The sequence below is a fragment of the Pinus tabuliformis genome, chromosome 2_2 (genome assembly GCF_031772625.1).
Source record: "Pinus tabuliformis cultivar Carrire ecotype Pingquan chromosome 2_2, CPIR1, whole genome shotgun sequence".
NCBI classification, from domain to species: Eukaryota; Viridiplantae; Streptophyta; class Pinopsida; order Pinales; family Pinaceae; genus Pinus; species Pinus tabuliformis.
This window is the reverse complement of record NC_142300.1, coordinates 725,338,389-725,357,237: the sequence shown is the minus strand read 5'-3', so window position 1 is coordinate 725,357,237 and position 18,849 is coordinate 725,338,389. Positions and strand designations below refer to the sequence as shown.

The following is an 18,849-nucleotide window of genomic DNA, read 5'->3' as shown; positions in this document are numbered from 1 at the left end:
GCTTGTACTCTGAGCTGAATGAAGGGAAATTCAAAGTGAGGAGAAATAAATGAGGGGGATTCCCTCCTATAAGTCCTCTCCTCTATCTACTTCGAGTTATTGCTACAGTTTGACCACTAGATCCTTGACTTTGACCTTGAAATCCATCAATAATCTGCATTAAATACATGTTAGACCACATGGCATAATAACTAACTCAACTCACCCTATAAGCATAAATATAATCATAAAATCATACAATAAGCTAAGATAATGGTTGATTTGACTAGGTTAGGAGGTAAAATGAGCCCATATAATTACCCATTTATGAGGCTCATCACAATAGTCAAGGAATAACTAGAAAATAAATTACAAATTGAAATAGTGTGTCTTATAGAAGCAAAGAGGTAAGGTAAAATAACTGAGCATAAATATGTGTTAGTTTGTGTTAAGGTAAGCTCTAATCACCATAAATACATCATACCATTAAAACTATGAGTTTAAAATGATCCGAAATATTTATAAATGAAGACATTGTTCCAAAAGACCAAGTTGAATTAAGGAAGGGAGTTCAAAAGGTAAAATAAGTTAGGAAGAAAGGAAAATTAATAATAACTAGGAATCGAAAATCTGTTATTGGGGATTGAGACAAAAAATATTATAATAAATATGAATTGAGGACACTTCGAATCCTCTCTTAGAATTGTCAAGGCTTTCCATAGAGCAAAAGGCATATGTTAAGTCAGATCTCGAGTTAAATTTATAATATATTTCTTGTTGAAACTTAGGAACGTGAAGAACCTGAGGTCCCTATCATAGAAGGATATGCTTGTGGTCGATATGGAACAAGGGATCTTACCATATAGGGATTGGAGGCATAACTTCTTATATAAAAAAGAACATGTTTCCTTCCATTATGATTCTCAAGAAAGACCCATTCATTCAATACATGTGGTTGGAGATACTGGTGATTAATTCTAATATGATTTATATAGCAATTTGTTATTTCACGTCTATTAACTCTAGATTTTATAAGAAAAACAATCTAGATAAAAATTATCCTTACAATGGGTTAGAGCGAGATATTTATAGTTTGAGAAATAAAGGTAATATCCTCTTGCTAGAATACTTTAATGCTAGAAAATCAACTAATAAAGCTATAATTTTAAGTAATGATTCCAACTCAATCCTCTATGGTTAGAGGAGGACCTTATTATAGCTAACAAATATAAAAAAATCTCAGAAGAAATTGTCAAGAATTTGTTTGGTACTGAGCTAATCAAGATTTTCAATTCTCAATATCTAACAATTTACAATGCTCTAATGAAGTTGTTTAATTCCAACCAGATGACTTGTATTTATGGGTTTGGTAGAAATTTCATAGGTTATGTAATATATGTTATCTTCATCTACAACCAAATAGTAAATTTTGACCTCTTAAATAACCATGAGACTAACTCTTATCATATACCTTTAACCCTAACTCTAAACTTTGTCATGCACAAAAGCACCATTGAAGAGAATTTTGATAACCAAAAGCACTTGATCAAATGTCCTATCAAATAAGAACAATATTGAAGGCCTTTATCATAATTTTTTGATGTTCCAACCCACTATACTTCCATTAAAATCTTATTTAATGCAAGAGGATATACAAATAAAGTTCATCTTTGACCTCCTTAGGCCAAAATTTGATTTACGAAGGGATTCGATTACCTAATTTATTTAATTTTGTAATATTTCGAAGTATATCTAGAATAATTTGTACCCCGGATGCGAGTGATAGTGAGGATGGGACGGGAGTTTAACACTGCCCACATGCCAGCCATGTGCCATCACGTGGCAGACGTTTGGGCTCAAGCCTGTATATGTGTAAGTGGAAGCAGGTATAAGGTCATTCAACAGAGCAGAGTTAATGCCCTGCATGACTATTTGGCTCACTTGGAGGTTGCAATTATTGTGGACGCGTTCCAAGGTGAGGTCGCTGCGATTAAAAACCATGTCACTGCGTCGGGTCAGGGTATGTTTCTGGTTTTTCCTTCAGGCAGGTCTATGCAACCTCAGATGCTCTACGCAGCTCCATGCAACTGCCTCTCCGTCTGGGTCATTACGATGTCTGTCTGGGTTATTCCACTGTCTGTTCGCATTCCTCACAGGAAGGAGTTGTATCACACTTGAGAGATGGGTCTCATCCCTTCGGTCCTGACAAGGATGGTAAGGCCTCGACAGTGCATGCTCAGCCGTCAAGGCACCTCCAGGGGAGGAACTTCATGCACTCCCATTGCTGATACTTCTGCCCACTGCTGTCATTGCCATGGCATTCGCTCTACTGGAGCCAACCCCCTTCAATCTAGTCAGTTCATGGATGCTGGTGCTTCTAACTCAGCTTCCTTTCCCGCCTTTGGCTCTGCTATTTTTAACTTCAGCAGTTCTATGAATAGCCCCTAGATCAGCGCGCATGTATCGGTTCTGTTCATTGAAACTTCCCAAGAAGACAATGACTCTCTGGACAATCATGGGCAGGTGCATGCTGATAGCCCGGAGAAAGAAACAAAGGATCCTGCTATAGACCTGGAGAAAGAAACAAAGGATCCTGCTACAGACCTGGAGAAAGAAACAAAGGATCCTGCTAAAGACCTGGAGAATGACTCGAAAAGCCTTCTGGATCAGAAGGCGAGGACCAGCGAAACAGAAGACATCCATATGGACACTGCCCCCACTGCTGCGGAAAGGGAGGCTTACGGATGGTGCCGGGTAGTGGAGGTGCAACTGGAAGAATAGAGACACCCTCGCTCAAGGTCTACATGGCTCTTCTGTCTGGTCTTTTGGTTTCTATTGTTGTCTGTGTTAGCTTAGTTTCGTCATGTATGCATTTTGTATGTGTTCAAGAACCTTTGTTGATGGTCTGGGTTATGTTTGTCTCCCCTGCGCGGGATCAATTGGATTTTTGGTTGGGGCCCCTGCGTGGGCTAGCTCTTTTGAATGGTCTAGTCCTTTGGACCTTGCAGTCTCAGTTGTTCTAGGTTGACACCTCAGGTGCCTGGTTCTTTCTGTTTTGATGTGATGTAAATTTTTGACTTCTGTATATAATATATTAGTATAGTTTTACCGAGAAAAAAAAAAGTATATCTAGAATAATTTGTAGTTAGAGTAAGGTGTCATTGATTAGCTATGTAAAAGATAGAATTATCTAAGGATCCAAGAGATGAGTGCAAACAAATTGACTAATAATAATAGAGGAAAGATAGTGCATGATTATTTAAGTTTTTCATTATTGTATTTTCTTTGACACGATTGATCGAAAATATAGTTTTAATATTTTACAACTGATTGAGTTTTTTTAATTTAGATACTTTCTTAAACGCAATATCATGGAATTAAATTTAAGAGAGAGAGGGAGGGAGAGAGGGAGGGAGATAGTGACAAAGTTGGAGGGAAAAGAGAGAGACTGATGGGGGGAGAGAGAGAGGGAGGAGGGAGAGAGGAAGGAAGACAAAAGAAGGGGGAGAGAGAAGGAGAGAGGGAGAGATAGATATGGAGTTGGAGGGGGAGAGAGACGAAGGAAAGAACAAAGACATAAAGATCTAGAGGTGGATAAAGAGAGGTAGTGACGAGGAAGAGGTAGGGAGAGAGTGAGGGATAGAGGAGGGAAGAGATAGAAGAGGAGAGGAGAGAGAAAAGGAGACAAGAGGAAGAGAGAGAGAGAGAGAGAGGGAGACACAAATATCGAGGGGACAACTAGAAGGAGAGAGGGAGGGAGATAGTGACAGAGTTAGAGAGAAGAGAGAAAGAGAGTGATGAGGGGGTGAGACAGAGGGAGGTGCGAGAGAATGAAAGAGAGAGGAAGGAATAGAGAAAGGACTCAGTGGAGAGAAGGAGAGACTACTCAATAGAGAGAGAGAGAGAGAGAGAGAGAGAGATGGATTTGGAGGGGGAGAAAGAGGGAGGGAAGAAGAAAGACACAAATGGAGAAAGGTGGAGAGAGAGAGAGAGAGAGAGGGAGGGAGTGATAAGGGATATATGGAGAGAGAGTGAGGGAGAGAGGAGAGTTGGAGGGAAGAGGGAGAGGAGAGTGAGGGGGAGAGAAGGGAGAGAGAGAGAGAGAGGGAGAGGGAGAGAGAGGGAGAGGGAGAGATAAATAGATATGGAGAGAGTGTGTGTATGTTTGGGGGGTGAGATAGAGAGAGGGAATAAGAAAAAGACACATAGATAAAAATATAGCTATTATATAGTATTATATAACTAGCCAAGATCCATCTTAACCCTGGATCTATCAAGCGTCGAGAGAGATCAAACCTATTGAGGTGAAAACCTTTCGTCAAGTTTTGAACTCTAAAAATATGTTTGCACCTCGAGAGATTTGATCCCTCTCGACGCTTGATAGATCTGGCGTTAAGATCGATCTATGCGTTTAATAATAATTTTAATTATTTATTTTTTATTATGTGTTACTAAGTTATGAAATTTGATTTTGTGATTTAATATTTTATAAATATTAAAAATATATATTTTTAATATTATTATGTGATAAATTTATTGTTTCTTTCATATCAATAAGTTTTAGGTTTAGAAAACCTTTCATTCTCATTCATATATATATATAGTTGAAATAATGGAAAAATATTTTCTAGCAAATTTCAAATTCTCAAATATATATTCACTCTTTGTAAACTCACACATGCACAAATATATTATATAAATTTACCATTTAATCATAATAATTTAATTAAAATTTTATTTACATTAAAAGAAAGTAAATGGTTAAAAAAAAGGTTATAATTTGAATTGTGAAGATGATAGTGGTGGTTGATGTCCATTGAAATTAGGTTTGGTCTACTAGACCCTAAGAAAATTATGTAATTACTTCAGTTTACTTTAAAATTGTATTTAAAAAGGTTATTTATTGTAACAAATATTTTGAAATTGTGATTAAATGTGAGTGTGCATAGGACATTCCAAGAGAAAGTGTTTTTCATTTTTAACCCTTTTAGTGTCACAAAGATGACAAATTCTTTCAAACCATGATATTTTTAGAATTGTCGAATGCCCTGTTTCACTTGATTAAATCTCCTATCAAATAAGAACATATTGAAGAACTCGGTCATGATTTTGTGAGCCAAAATTATATTTACCAAGGTATTTGGTTCCCTAATTTATTTTGTTTTGTAATATTTCTAAGTATATCTAGAAGAATTTGTAGTTAGAGTAAGGTGTTATTGCTTAGCTATGCAAAAGATAGAATTAACTAAAATAAAAAGGTGTTCGCAAAACAAAATCAAATTGTTGAGATTTAGTTAGGAGATCTATTTTTATATGAAAAAGAAAAAATAGCAAAAAAAATTATGTGAAGAGCAAAGAGTAGAGTGAGGTAGTGTGGACTGCGGTAAGAAGAACTATGTGTAATTATCCTTTACTGAATTCTTAGACTTGGTATTTTTCTCTTATGCCTTTGCATATTAATTATATGTTTCATGTGGTTCTAGTGTTTGTAATCATTTAAATTCACATTTTATATGTGTGGTCTACCCTATTTTGAAGCTCCGGTACCCTGCCACTAGTCATAGTATCACTCAGAAACCCATCACTCACAATATCAATCAGATTAATAAAACGAAGGGGAAAAGTCTTCAACTAGAGAAATGGACCAAATTCAAAGTTTAAGATGAGTCCATCAAACAAAGGAATCATGGTATTTTTGTTTAATGAAGATGTTAATGAGGAGGAAAAAGTGAAGTTTGTAGTCATAAGATTGAAAGGACATGTAGCCATGTGTTGGGATGAAGTACAGGTAGAAATAAAGAGGAAAGGAAAATCCATAATTAAAGATTGGGGCAGAATGGTGGAAAAATTTAAAGGTAAATTTATGCCCAAGGATTATCACTTCAATCTTTTTAGACAATTGCATAACCTCAAACTAAAATATTTGACAATGAAAGAATACACTAAAGAATTTTATAGATTGAATATTAGATTTTTTAATGTAGAGGAGGACGCTGAGAAAGTTACAAGATACATTAATGGTCGAAGATTTGAGATTCGGGATGAGATCAGTCTCTTATCCTTGAAGACTGTCAGGCCAAGAGTTACTCCATGAATAACTTTTTTTTTAATTAATATAAAACATAGATATATACATGGAGAGGGAGACTATTGGGCTTCATCTCCCAATTTCTCTTCATCTTCCAACTTCGCTTATTTTTCTATTTACAATATTTACATAGGATTCCTAATCCCAAAGATTAGGTGTTCAACATTCCCCCCCTTAATTTGAAGGGATGTTGGTGAGTCCAAGCATCATTCTAAATCTTTCAAACTTTTCCCTTCCAAGCGCTTTGGTGAAGATGTTTGCAATCTACTCATTTGTGGAACAATGTCATAGGTGGATTGTTTTGGCCTCAACATGATGTCGAATCAGATGGTATTTTGTATTGATGTGCTTCGTTCAATCATGGAACTTTGGGTTCTTGGCCAACTTTATTGCAGAAGTGTTATCAATCAAAAGAGGAGTTGAATGCACTTGTTTCTCCTACAAATCTTCTAGAATTTTCCTGAGCCACACAATTTCCTTTGTTGCTTCAGTTGCTGCCACATATTCTTCCTCAGTTGTGGAATCTGTTGGAACTTATTGTTTGTGTGACCTACAAGAGATAACTCCTGATTCAAGACTCATAACATAACATGAGGTAGATACCCCAGTTTCTTTATCTCCATCAAAATCTGAGTCAGAGTATCTAATCAAGCTGAAGTCACCCACCTGTGTATACTTGAGTCCAAAGTCTTGAGTTCCCTTCAAGTACTTTAGAACTCTTTTTTCAGTAGATCAATAACCCTCACAAGGCTTTTACGTAAACCTAGAGAGGATGCCAACAACAAATTAAATGTATGGTCTATTAGTAGTTAGGTATCTAAGACTTCCTACAAGATGTATATACTTTTTTGTATCCTTAAATTATTTTCCTTCAGTCGGTGTGAGTTTTAAGTTTTGTTCCATTAAAGTAGTCAAAGGATTTCACTCATCCATGCCAAACTTGTTCAACAGATCTCCAACCTACTTCTTATGAGTGAGGATTATCAACTTTGGATTTTGGGTTACTTCAATACCAAGATAGTAGTGAACATAGCCCAAATTTGTCATCTCAAAACCTTTCCTTTGTTCCTTCTTTATGGATGCAATGTAGCTCTCATTGTTCCCTGTCATTAGAAGATCATCTACATACACCGCAAGATATCCAATTGTTTTGCCAACTTTCTTGACAAACAACATTGCATCATCAAGATCATAATGTTTGAAATTGGGTTTTAGAAGATGTGTAGTCAATTTCTCGTACCACGCTCGTAGTGCTTGCTTGAGGCCATACAAAGATTTTACAAGCTTGGATAGTTTATGTTGCTAACCCTTCACAACAAATACTTATGGTTGGGACATAAAAACATTCTCTTTCATATCTCCATTCAAGAAATTAGTTTCTACATCCATCTGATGGACTTCCCACCATTCTTAGTTGCCAAGGCAAAGAGTGTCCAGACGGTAGCCCATTTTTTTGTGGAGGCAAAAGTCTCCTCATAATCGACTCCTTCCTTTTGTGCAAAACCTTTTCCCACAAGCCTATTTTTGTGCTTGCCAAGTGAACCATCTAATTTATACTTGTTTTTTAAGACCCACTTGCATCTTATTAGTTTTCTTCCTAATGGAGGATCAACCAACTTTTAGGTGCTATTCTTTATCAAAGCATCATATTATTTTGCATCACTTCTTTCCATTCATCATGAGAAATGGCTTCTTTGAAGGAATTTGGCTTAAAATCTATAAACAAATTCAGTTCACAATAATAAGAAACATCCATATCAACAGGTGAATATGAATCGTCTACATCACCTCCATTCTATCTGGTTGAGCTTCTTGTTCTTATCTTTCCAACCTCATCAAGACGAACACTTCAAGTGTATTTGTTAGCCATTTTGGAGGACATTTCTGAGATGGCCCAGGATGCTCAGTTAACTGAGATGTTGCTGAATCAATATTTATTCTCCCAATTATGTCAATCACATAACTCAAAAAGTGTCATTAGTGGCTAGAGGTTCATGCAAGGGAGAGAGTGCTTCAAAAGAAGATTCCATATTTTGATCTAGTATAGGGATCCCCCCTTCAATATGTGGAATCTCATTATCAAACCCTTGAAAATAATTTGCATCTCTAAATCTATCCAAGCGATCAAGTTGTCGTTCAACAACATTGTCAATCTTGGAAGATTCAAGAAAGATCAAATCCCTAGATATTATAAACTTATTATGCACTTCATCATAGAGATAGTATGCTTTAGAGGTGTTTGAATACCCCAATAAAATACATTTTTGACTCCTTGCACTGATTTTGTTTCTTTGTTCCTTAGGTATGAAGGCATAATAGGTGGAACCAAAAACCCTAAGATGCCTCACCGAAAGAATGTGGCCATGCCACATTTCATAGGGAGTCTTGTTTTAGATAGCATTAGATGGACACCTATTATTTATTTACATAGCACATAGAACTACATCAGCCCAAAACATCAGTTTAAAATTCTTGAAAAACATCATGGAAGGTACCATATTTAAGATTGCCATGTTCATTCTTTTAGCTACTTCGTTCTATTGGAGATTATAGGGCACAATTGTTTAATGTTTGATCCCATGTTAGCGAAGACAGTTTTCAAATTCATTTGAAGTGTATTATTTTCCATTATCAATGTGAATAGAGCCAATATGATATTGTGCTTAATTTTCAATCCATGCATGAAATTTCTTAAATGTTTCAAATGCTTTGAAATTGTTCTTCAATAAATAAACCCAACACATTTTGGTGTAGTCATCAATAAATGTCATCATATATTTATTACCATTTGCAGAAGAAACAAGCATTGGGCCACATAAATCTGAATGAATGAGTTCAATTTTTCTATGTGATCTGTCATGAGAATCATGAAAATATTATTTGTTGTGCTTTCCCAAGATACAAACATCACATTGCTTAAGTTTCCTAGGAATTGTAGGAAAACCAGTAACATAATTTTTCTTCAACAAATGGAGGTTTTCATAGTTCAAGTGTCCAAATATAGCATGCCATGGAAGACTTGATGGAAACGTACCTTGATCATAGTGAGAATTGTATGAAAAGTTTTTTGCACGAGCAGAGGTTACGTGTAGCTTCAAAAGTATTTCTTCTTTGATCCCATTCATGACAAGTGAGTGATCTGATGTTTTTCTAACCTCGACCTTGCCATCAAATATATGAATGGAGTATCCTTTCTGGTGGATGTGGACCAAAGACAACAAGTTTATCCTCAGGTATGGAAGGTATAGAACATCATGTAGAAGAAATTCTGGAAAACTAGGCAGTTTGAGCCTGATGGTGCCAAGCCCTGATGGCTTGAGTTTTGACTTGTCTGCAAAGCATACTGCTCCATCAACATTATCAATGAATTATTCAAAGAAATATATTCTGAAAACAATGTGGCAAGTTCCTCTTGAATCAAGCAACCAAGCATATTTCCATGAAGCAAGTGAATCATTGAATAAGTCTTCAGTACTCTAATGTTGCAATGTGCCACAATATAATGAGTGGACTCAGGTGCTTTTCCTTTCCCATTGTTAGCTATTTTACCTTTTCCTTCGTTTCTTTTGTACTTAATTTTGTACCAAGGTAGTGTATATGTGAATTCATCATGTCCATCTTTATTGCATCATATGAAATGAATATTATACCTTTCTCCTTGGAAATGACTCCTCCCCTGCCTCTAAAATTCTTCCTTCCTCTTCCTCTTCGGCCACCTCTTCCTCTAGAAGAACCTTGTGCATGATTCTTATATTTTTGTGCAAGTCACATAGATCCTTCAGTAGACTGAGGATTTTTCTTCTTCCCAAAAACCTTCTCTCTCTCAGCAAACTTATTCTCAAGGGAGTTAAACGTAATCTCCTTAAGGTCGTCACTTGCTTGCAATGACTCAAGATAATGTAAATAGGTGGGATATAGTTCCTTAAAATAAGCTATGAGAGGAATATATATTTCAATACCAATGGATTTTATTTCATGCATAATGGATCTTACTTCTAATAATAAGGCAAGAGGGTCATAAATTTTCAACTCCAGGTTGAACAACTTTATCATCAATTGAACAACTTCAAGTTTAGAGTGTGAGTCATACAATTACTTCAAATTATTTAAGGCTTCAAAGGAATTTGAAAATGGAGAAATATGGTGACTTGCCTCTTCATTTACAGACACTACAATCAAGGCATGGGCCTTGTTGTTCTTTTTTTCCCAAATCGCAAGCTCCTTGTCTAAAGTGGGCTTTTTTGGTGCATTGTCTCCTTATCCTTCACAGACCCCTTTCCACAACTCATTAAAAATTAAGGTGTGTTTCATCTTCTGGGACCCCTCATGATAGTTCTCTTTCCTAGAGAGAACTACTCCCACAATCGAGATGAGTGAATGCATGGTATAGTCTGATCTAGCCTCAAATTATTATAATACTTGCAACAATAATTTGATGTCTTTGTAATAAAAATAATTGGCTATCTTCAAAAGACTTCAACTAAAGATGTAGGCTCCAACATATACATTAGTATCTTCAACATATAAATTATGGTCTTAAAAAATACTCCATATGCCATCTTAAAATAAAAAGGAGCTCTTCATATACTTCAACACACAGAAGTTTCATATTTTGGCCTTTTTTTAGGAATCAATTTTCATGATACACCATATGAAATACGCCTTTCATACATACGGTTTTTAGTAAATACCATACCAAATTTTCATACACAGTTTCCAATATACACCATACGCCTTTCACTATATCGAGCTCAACACAATGTGCAATCTTCAAAAAAGGGAGCACACGGCAAGTTTGAAAACAACACAGTCATGGTTATCAGCCATCCAAACTTGTTTAATCACATAATGCAACAATGTTAGCATACCTCAAATTAGTCAACGCATCATTCAATGCATCAACATGCATAGTTCACACAGACCAATGTTCATTTGGAAATTCAAACCAATTTTAAGGCGGAGACAATCCAATGCTCAACCGAATGCACAGTATTCCCTTTCTTTTAAATCAACGCATCAATGGAATATAATTTCAACCATATGATGCTTGATCATTTTCATTCACAGTGTTCCCATAGAGGATGGCTCGAATATATAACATTCAACACAGAATGGAGGCACCAAAATTGGGCTCACATCCGACCAAAAATACCTTGTTCTCAATGCCACGCATCATGAGATATCTCAACAAGAGATATATTAATTGAACAATGAAGGATCCACACTCACCGTTGCATCAGAAATTGAAAAAGGAATATCACAGGTCAACAATTCAAACCGGATTTCATCACGACAGGGGTTTCATCTAGCATTTATTTAACGTTGCTTTCAATGTTTCATTCCACGACTACATCGCGCAGATATATCACATGCATGTAGTATTCAATGTTGCCTTCCAACGAAATTATCAAACACAGAGAATAAGTGGAGAATGGGTTGTAAGAATTATATGACACTGGAAAAAAATGACCATTGGGACAATATAGCAGAGAATGATTGCAGTAGATAGGAGTTACAAGGAAAAAATGTTAAAAATTTGGGGTTGGCTCTAATACCATAATAGGCGAGGAGTAATTCCAAGAATAACTTGTTTTTTGAATTAAGATAAAACATAGATATATACATGGAGAGGGAGACTATTGGGTTTCATCTCCCAATGTCTCTTTGTCTTCCAACTTATCTTATTTTTCTATTTACAATATTTACATAGCATTCATAATCCCAAATATTAGGTGTTCAAAAAAGACAAGAGGATCATGCCTACCAAGTTGTTTTAAAGGAAAAAGAAAAGATCATTAGGAAGCATAGCCAAAATAACACAGGAAGAAGCCTTACAAGAAGTAAAGTACAAGTGGGAAACATAGGGAGAATTCAATCTCCAAGAAGAGAGTGGAAGTTCACTAAGAGGAGGTGATTTTATAGGAGGAAGATATTTTTCTAGAGGCAAAGGCATAGGTAGAGACTACCAACCTAGATTCTATAAGTGTGGAAAGTTGGGATACATGTCATGGGAATGCTTAGAAAATAATCCAATAAATCAGAGAGGTTCACATGTTGCAAAATCCAAAGAAGAAGGTGAAAATACAATAGAAAATGAAGAAGTTCCTGAGGTAGGAGGATCATTTCTAATGAAAAGAGTTTTGATTAATTCAGAAAGAGAATCTAAGGAGCTAACTCAAAGGAAAATCTTGTTTAGGACCACATATAAGTCAAAAGGTAAGTGTTGTGAGCTTGTAATTGATAGTGGAATTAAAAACAATCTTGTTTCTACAGAGATGGTAGAGAAACTAGATTTAAAGTGGATAACACATCCTACTCCTTGTAGAGTATCTTGGCTACAAAAGGGTCATCAAACCTTAGTGAATAAATAGTGTGAAGTAGAGTTCCATGTTGGGAGATACAAAGATGAAATATTATGTGATGTGATGCATATGGATGCCTTCCATATCTTGTTGGGGATGCCATGTCAGTCTGATCAGAAAATTGTCCATGTTGGTAGAAAGAACACATATAGCCTTGAAAAATATGTTAAGAAACACACATTGTTACCTTTTCCAGATAAAGGAGTTAAAGAGGAAGTTGTTCTTAATGTATTTTTTGTGAGTGTAAACTAGTTGTTACAAGAGGTTAAGAAGGAAGAATTACATTTTGATTTAATTAGTAAACCCAAAGTAATTCTTACTAATACTAGTCTAGATGATTTGTCTGATGAAGTTAAGGTTATGCTTTTTTTCCAATGAAATATCCAAGTGGATCCACCCGAAGGGATCACTTCTCGTCAGCTTATTAGTAGAGCCTAAACTTAATGGTGTCGAGTAGAATTGACCCTAGGACTCCCATTAGTGAAGTTCTTCAGCAATAAAATAACAATCAGCTACATATTTCCTCTTCCATAAATTGATGTCTTGGTTGATTGTTTGAGTGGTGCTAGATATTTTTCTAAAATTGATTTAAAGAGTGGGTACCACCAAATCCAAATAAGGGTATGAGTGGAAAACATCATTTTAGACCAACGATGGATTTTATGAGAGGTTAGTGATTCATTTTGGTCTTACTAATGCACCCAAAACTTTCCTGAGGCTAATGAATGAAATCGTTGAGTTTACAGGTATGTTTGTCATTTTTTATTTGGATGACATTTTAGTAAACATCCAAACAAAAGAGGAGCATTTGAGGCATCTCATATTAGTTTTAAAAACCTTGCAGCACGAAAAGTTGTTTATTAATTTGAAGAAGTGTACATTTATGAAAAGAGAATTAGTATACTTAGGATTTTTCATTTCTAAGGATGATCTAAAAATGGATCCATAAAAATTCAAAGTGATTATTGAGTGGCATGTTCCAAAGAATATTTTTGAAGAATTTTCCATGGTCTTGCAATTTTTTATATAAAAATCAAAATCATTAAGAATTTTAGCAGCCTTTGTGCACCTATTAACGAAACCATCAAAAAAAGTAACCAAACATTCAAATGGAATATAGCAGCAGATAGAAATCTTAAGTTGATAAAGCAAAGGATCATAGAGTTGTTTGTTTTCTGGTTGAAACAGATGCTAGTGGAGTTGTTATTGGAGTAGTTTTAAGTCAAGAAGGGTGACCAATTGTGTATTTTAGTGAGAAATTAAATGAAGCAAAATTGTTTCCCATAACTGTTTCTGTAATATATATATATATATATATATATATATATATATATATATATATATATATATATATATATATATATACAGAAACAGTTATGGGATTTCATTAGATACTTGGCATAAAGCCACAACTCAGATTGCATATAATGGAGCTGATTTCTAAGCACCTCTCCAACAAGAGGATCAAGGCACATACGCTTATGAATCATCTCTTCTTACATTTTACAATGAGCTCTATTTCTATTATTTGCCCGAGCTTGTGAATGCATACAAATTGCTTCAATAAAATGCTAATAAAACATGAAAGATTAAGGAATTGGGTCCCACGATGTTTCTTTGTCTTTAAGAATAGTCCCAGCAGGTAACTGGACTGCCTTGTTTGCTTCAATGTCTACCTCATTGTTATTTATTCTCAGCACACGGAAAAACTCCAATTTCAGGGGCTTTGCCATATCTTTGACTCTTGCGATCATCCTTGCAAGATGAAAATCTACTGGAGTAGAGTTTATCGCCATTGTTTTGATGATGACCTGTGAATCGCCAAAAAAATTAACCTCCTTAAGTCCCAACTCTTTAAGCAGCTTGATCCCTTGGAGAAAGGCCAGCGCTTCAACTTGCATGTTAGAGGAGTGACCCAGTCCACAAGCATATCTATGAGTAGGAGTTCCTTCTGTATTTATTATGAGCCCTCCCATGCCAGCGGTTCCTGGATTTCCCTTGGTTACCCCATCAAAGAAGAGAGAGGGAATTTTTTGCTTGGAAATCCATGTCTGAAAGTCTTCTTCATTTTTTCTCATTTTCCATTCTTTGGGAGAAGTGGGGGTGGTGGTTGATTTTTGGAATTGGAGACTAAGTGTAGCACCCAACTCAATGTCTTGTTGGCATAGGTTTGAGTCATCCATTTTGTCTCTCAGACCTTCATTTAGCTGACATTTTACTGTGGTTGCAACAATTTGAAATCCTCCTCTTTGTTTCTGAATATCCTTCTATTCCTCTCTAACCAAATCTGCCAACTGATGAATTTGGGAAGAGCAGTCCAAGATGCTATGATTAGATTGTTTTTTGGGTTTGGACCTGCGTATCTGGCCAGCCATACGGCAAATAGATCCAGGATAGTGCAGGGGAGAGTGAAGCTAGATTTCCAAGCTCGAAGGAGCTCTTGCAAGATATGGACTGCAAATCTACACTCCAGCATGAGATGAAGGGCGGATTCAATCTTTTCTTTACATAACATGCATCTTGAAGGGCCAAAAAACCCCCTCTTCTGCAACCTGTCATTCGTTAGAATTTTTTTTATGGCAAAGCAACCAACAGAAATGATCAATTTTTGGGATGGAGGGGAATTTCCACATCCCAATCTAAGGAGCAGGTTCTGGCTAAATGTATGGCCTTTCCAAGATTTCAATGTACCCATGTGCCACCGAGTAGCCTTCACGCTGCAGACCCCAACCTCGGGCATCTTTCCTCTGAGCGCGAATGGGAGCCAGCCCGTGCAAGAGATTATAGAGCTCTAGGCAATCACATTGGAGAGCAGGAGGGACCGGGAGCTGCTTCTAGCCTGTCTAGCTATTACCGCTCCAGCACGATATATCCCACAGCGAGATAATATGGGCGTCCGTCATCCACATTCGGAGTGCATGCAAGGGGTTCGTTTCAGCCAGCGCGGGTCTGTTCATGATGCGATCTTCCCAAAGGTTAATGTATTGGTCGTTCCCGGGGATCCAGAAGGCCTGCGCATTCGCCAAAGGAGTTTCTTTGTTGCTAAGAATGCAGAAGGGAGATTTGAGGTGGGATTTGGGCTTATCCAAGCAGCTAAGTCACCTTCCTCTGAAGTATTTTTTCCATAATGCTAAATGCGCCCAGCCTAGATTGGGAGCTATAATTCTCCAAATCAGTTTCACTCCCATGGCTAAATTTTGAGCACAGAGGTTTTTAAAATTCAGTCCTCCCTCCTGAAGTGGCTTGGAAATAATTTCCCAGTTGACAAGTGGGATTTCTTTTCATTTTTCTTGCCTCCCTTCTAGAAAAATTTTCTAATAAGATCCTCCATCTTCTTGAGAATACCCACAGGTGCTAAGAGAACAAAAAATTGGAATAATGGAAGACTGCTGAGAACTGCTTTGATGAGGACTACTTTGCCTGCAATATTGAGCCAGGAGGATCCCTAGGCCTGCATTTTTGTTTTGAATTTCTCTAGCTGCGGGTTCCAATATTTTCTCAAGGCCCTCTTGAGGAAGATAGGAAGGCCAAGGTATTTGAAAGAGGTCCAATTTGAAGAGGCTGCAAAGCCTATACATCTAGCAATGGATTTTGAGGAAGATGGAGAAATATTCCAGCAATAAATATGACATTTCCCATTATTTGATTTGCTGCCCGAGACTTCACAGAAGTCGTCCAGCACTTCTTTAAATCTAGCAGCTAAAAGCAAAGTTACAGCCCCCAGCAAAAAGGTGTCATTAGCGAAGAGGGCGTGGTTGATGTTTTTTACCCCTCTTGCTATGCTAAGCCTAGCTATCTCTTGGTCTTGTTGTTTCTTGTCTAGATAAAAGCTGAGAATAGAGGCCTGCAGCACAAAGAGGAGGGGTGAGAGGGGGCACCCCTACCTCAGCCCTCTAGAGGATTTGAAGAAATCTACAGCCCTACCATTTACCAGGGGAGAAATCCAAGGCTCCAAAATACATGCCTAAATCCAGTTTATAAATTTTAGTCCAAAACCCATCTTGTGTAGAACATCCATCAAAAAACTATGTCTAACTCGATCAAATGCATTTGCTAGGTCGAGCTTGATGACCATACCTTTTTGCTTTTCAATGCAAGCTAGAGTGGACCGCCTCTTGAACCAAAATGAAGTTGTCCACTATCTGTCTGCCATGGAAGAATCCTCCTTGGTTCTCTGGGATGATTTTTGGGAGAATGTTCATCAATATGTTCGCTATAACTTTGGTTATCACTTTGTATCCAATGTTGCATAAGGAGATCGAGCGGAATCTGTTGAAGGAGTTTGCTCCTTTTTCCATGGGGATAAGAGCGAGGAATGTTGAATTTGTGCAGCCTCCAATTTTTTGGCAATCTTGGGATTTTAGGATCATTTTAAGGAACTCCTTCTCCACAATCTGCCAACAAGTCTAGAGAAATCTGGCTATGAAACCATCTGGTCCCGGGGCTTTGTTGAGGTCCATATCAAAGAGGGCATCCCTGACTTCATTTTTGTTGATTTTAGCTTCTAAGAGTTGATTCATTCTAGCAGTGATAAGGAGAGGAACTACATCCATGAGTTTAGAACTATGACCAACCTCCATTCCCTCACTATACAGATTCTTAAAATGATCGGAAGTTTCCTTTTATATGTTGGTAAAATCCTTTAGGATGTAGTTCTCTTCTTTAATTTCAGAGATGGAGTTAGAGCATTTCCTGGCTTGAGCTTGCTTATGAAAGAAGGAGAAGTTTCTATTCCCAGCTTTGAGCCAAAGGCTCCTGGATTTAAGCCTCCAGAATTCTTCCTCGGCCAAGCAAGCCTTGTGTAATTTCTGCTAAAGCTGTGTATCCTTGTCCAAATCTTCTTTTGCGATTTCATTTTCTTCTAAGTGAAGATGGTGCAGTTCTAAGGAGCTTTGGATGTTTTTCCTTTTAGTTGCAGGATTGGGCAAGGTCTTGGCCCAGCTTTTCAGCATTGCTTTTACTCTTCTGAGTTTTTCTTCCCAAACAAAAAAGGGGGAACCCTTGACTAGGTCCTTCCAGCAATCCCTAATCTTTTGCATGAAATCTGCCTCTTTGATCCATAGGGGACTGAATCTGAAAGGGATAGGGCCCAGGTCCTTGGGGGCCAACAACTCAAGTTTGATGGGCTTGTGATCCGAAACACTGTTGTGGAGGATGTGAATTCTAGCCTCTAGACCGAGAAGAAGAAAGAAGCTTTGAACAAGAAATCTATCTAGTCTTGCAGCTATATGACCAGGTCCGACTCTCTTATTTGACCAAGTGTACTTACCAGTAGAAGGCTTGATGTCTAGCAGGTCCCAGTCCTGTATGAGATCCTCCGCTCATTCCCTTGTCGGATCCCTTACAATGTTGCCTCCTCTTTTTTCTGACAAGAGAAGGGTGAGATTGAGGTCTCCAGCGATGATGATGTTTTCCAGATTCTCTAGGTCTGCCAGATTTTTTATGGAGTCCCAACAAATATTTTTCTCCCTGGCATTATTAGGAACGTACACATTGAACATACAAATGATCTCCTTGGTAACTAGATGTTGCATCTTTAATAAAATCTAGTGGGTGTTCAAAGTCTCAAAGATTATTGAGAACTTGTTGGCATTCCAGAGTGATCCAAGCCCTCCCGAGGCTCCACGAGCAGAGATGGCTTGCGCTTCACTTTTATTCCAAAATTTTTTACTTACTTGGAGGAAAGTTGTATCCTCCATTTTGGTCTCCTGGATGAGGAGGATATTCAAGGCTTCCAATCTTGTTAAGCTTTTCATTGCTTCTTCCTTGGCTCTAGCGCCCATACCCCTACAATTCCAGGAGACGATCTTCTTCATGTATTTTTGTTATGGTGAGCTCCCTTGGAGCCCTGAGGTTGATTCCTCATCATCTTCAGGGTTTTTGCCAGTAGCTTCTCTAAAGTTGGCTAGTTGCCTTGAATCTTGTCTTTGTAGGTTTCTTTCTCTCTTTTTTCCCTGGCAAACTTGCATCCTCTTGTGGATCTTCTGGGAGAGGATTGAGAGTCTCCTATTTCTCCTTCTTCTTCTTATTCCTTAGATTCTTGGACTTCCTCCTCCTCTTTTGAGAGCTTCCCTTTGGATCTCTCTGTGGAACTTCCATCTTTGATCGAGACGGAGGGGGAAGCTTTGGCAAGAGAAATTTCCTTTTGGATCTCAACCTCTTGGGAGGTCACGGTTTCAGATCTTAGGAGTTAGAATTTGTTCCCTTGTCCTTCCATGGTTGGTTGTTGAGCAGGAGTCGTCTGAGGGGATTTAACATTTGCATTTACAGTCTTCTTGAGAGAGGTCTTGGTGCGCTTGACCCGGTTCCAGCCTTCTTCTTTCCCTTTTTCTTCTGCCCCATTAGATAGACAGCCTCTGGAAAAATGGCCGTAGACGTGGCATTTCTGGCATTTGAAGGGCAACTGCTCATAGTCAAGTT

General features: G+C 37.5%; 1 protein-coding gene across 1 annotated transcript; it reads right to left on the bottom strand.

Annotated features, from left to right (window-relative positions):
* Positions 1-14,018: 14,018 nt before the first annotated feature.
* On the bottom strand, positions 14,019-14,507 carry LOC149194713 (uncharacterized). The gene has a single exon (XM_089407766.1). The coding sequence runs from the start codon at positions 14,505-14,507 to the stop codon at positions 14,019-14,021; it is 489 nt and encodes a 162-aa protein (XP_089263892.1).
* Positions 14,508-18,849: the final 4,342 nt, after the last annotated feature.

Coding starts and splice junctions, on each gene's coding strand:
- LOC149194713 (XM_089407766.1), bottom strand. CDS start 14,507: ATGAGAAAAAATGAAGAAGACTTTCAGACATGGATTTCCAAGCAAAAA.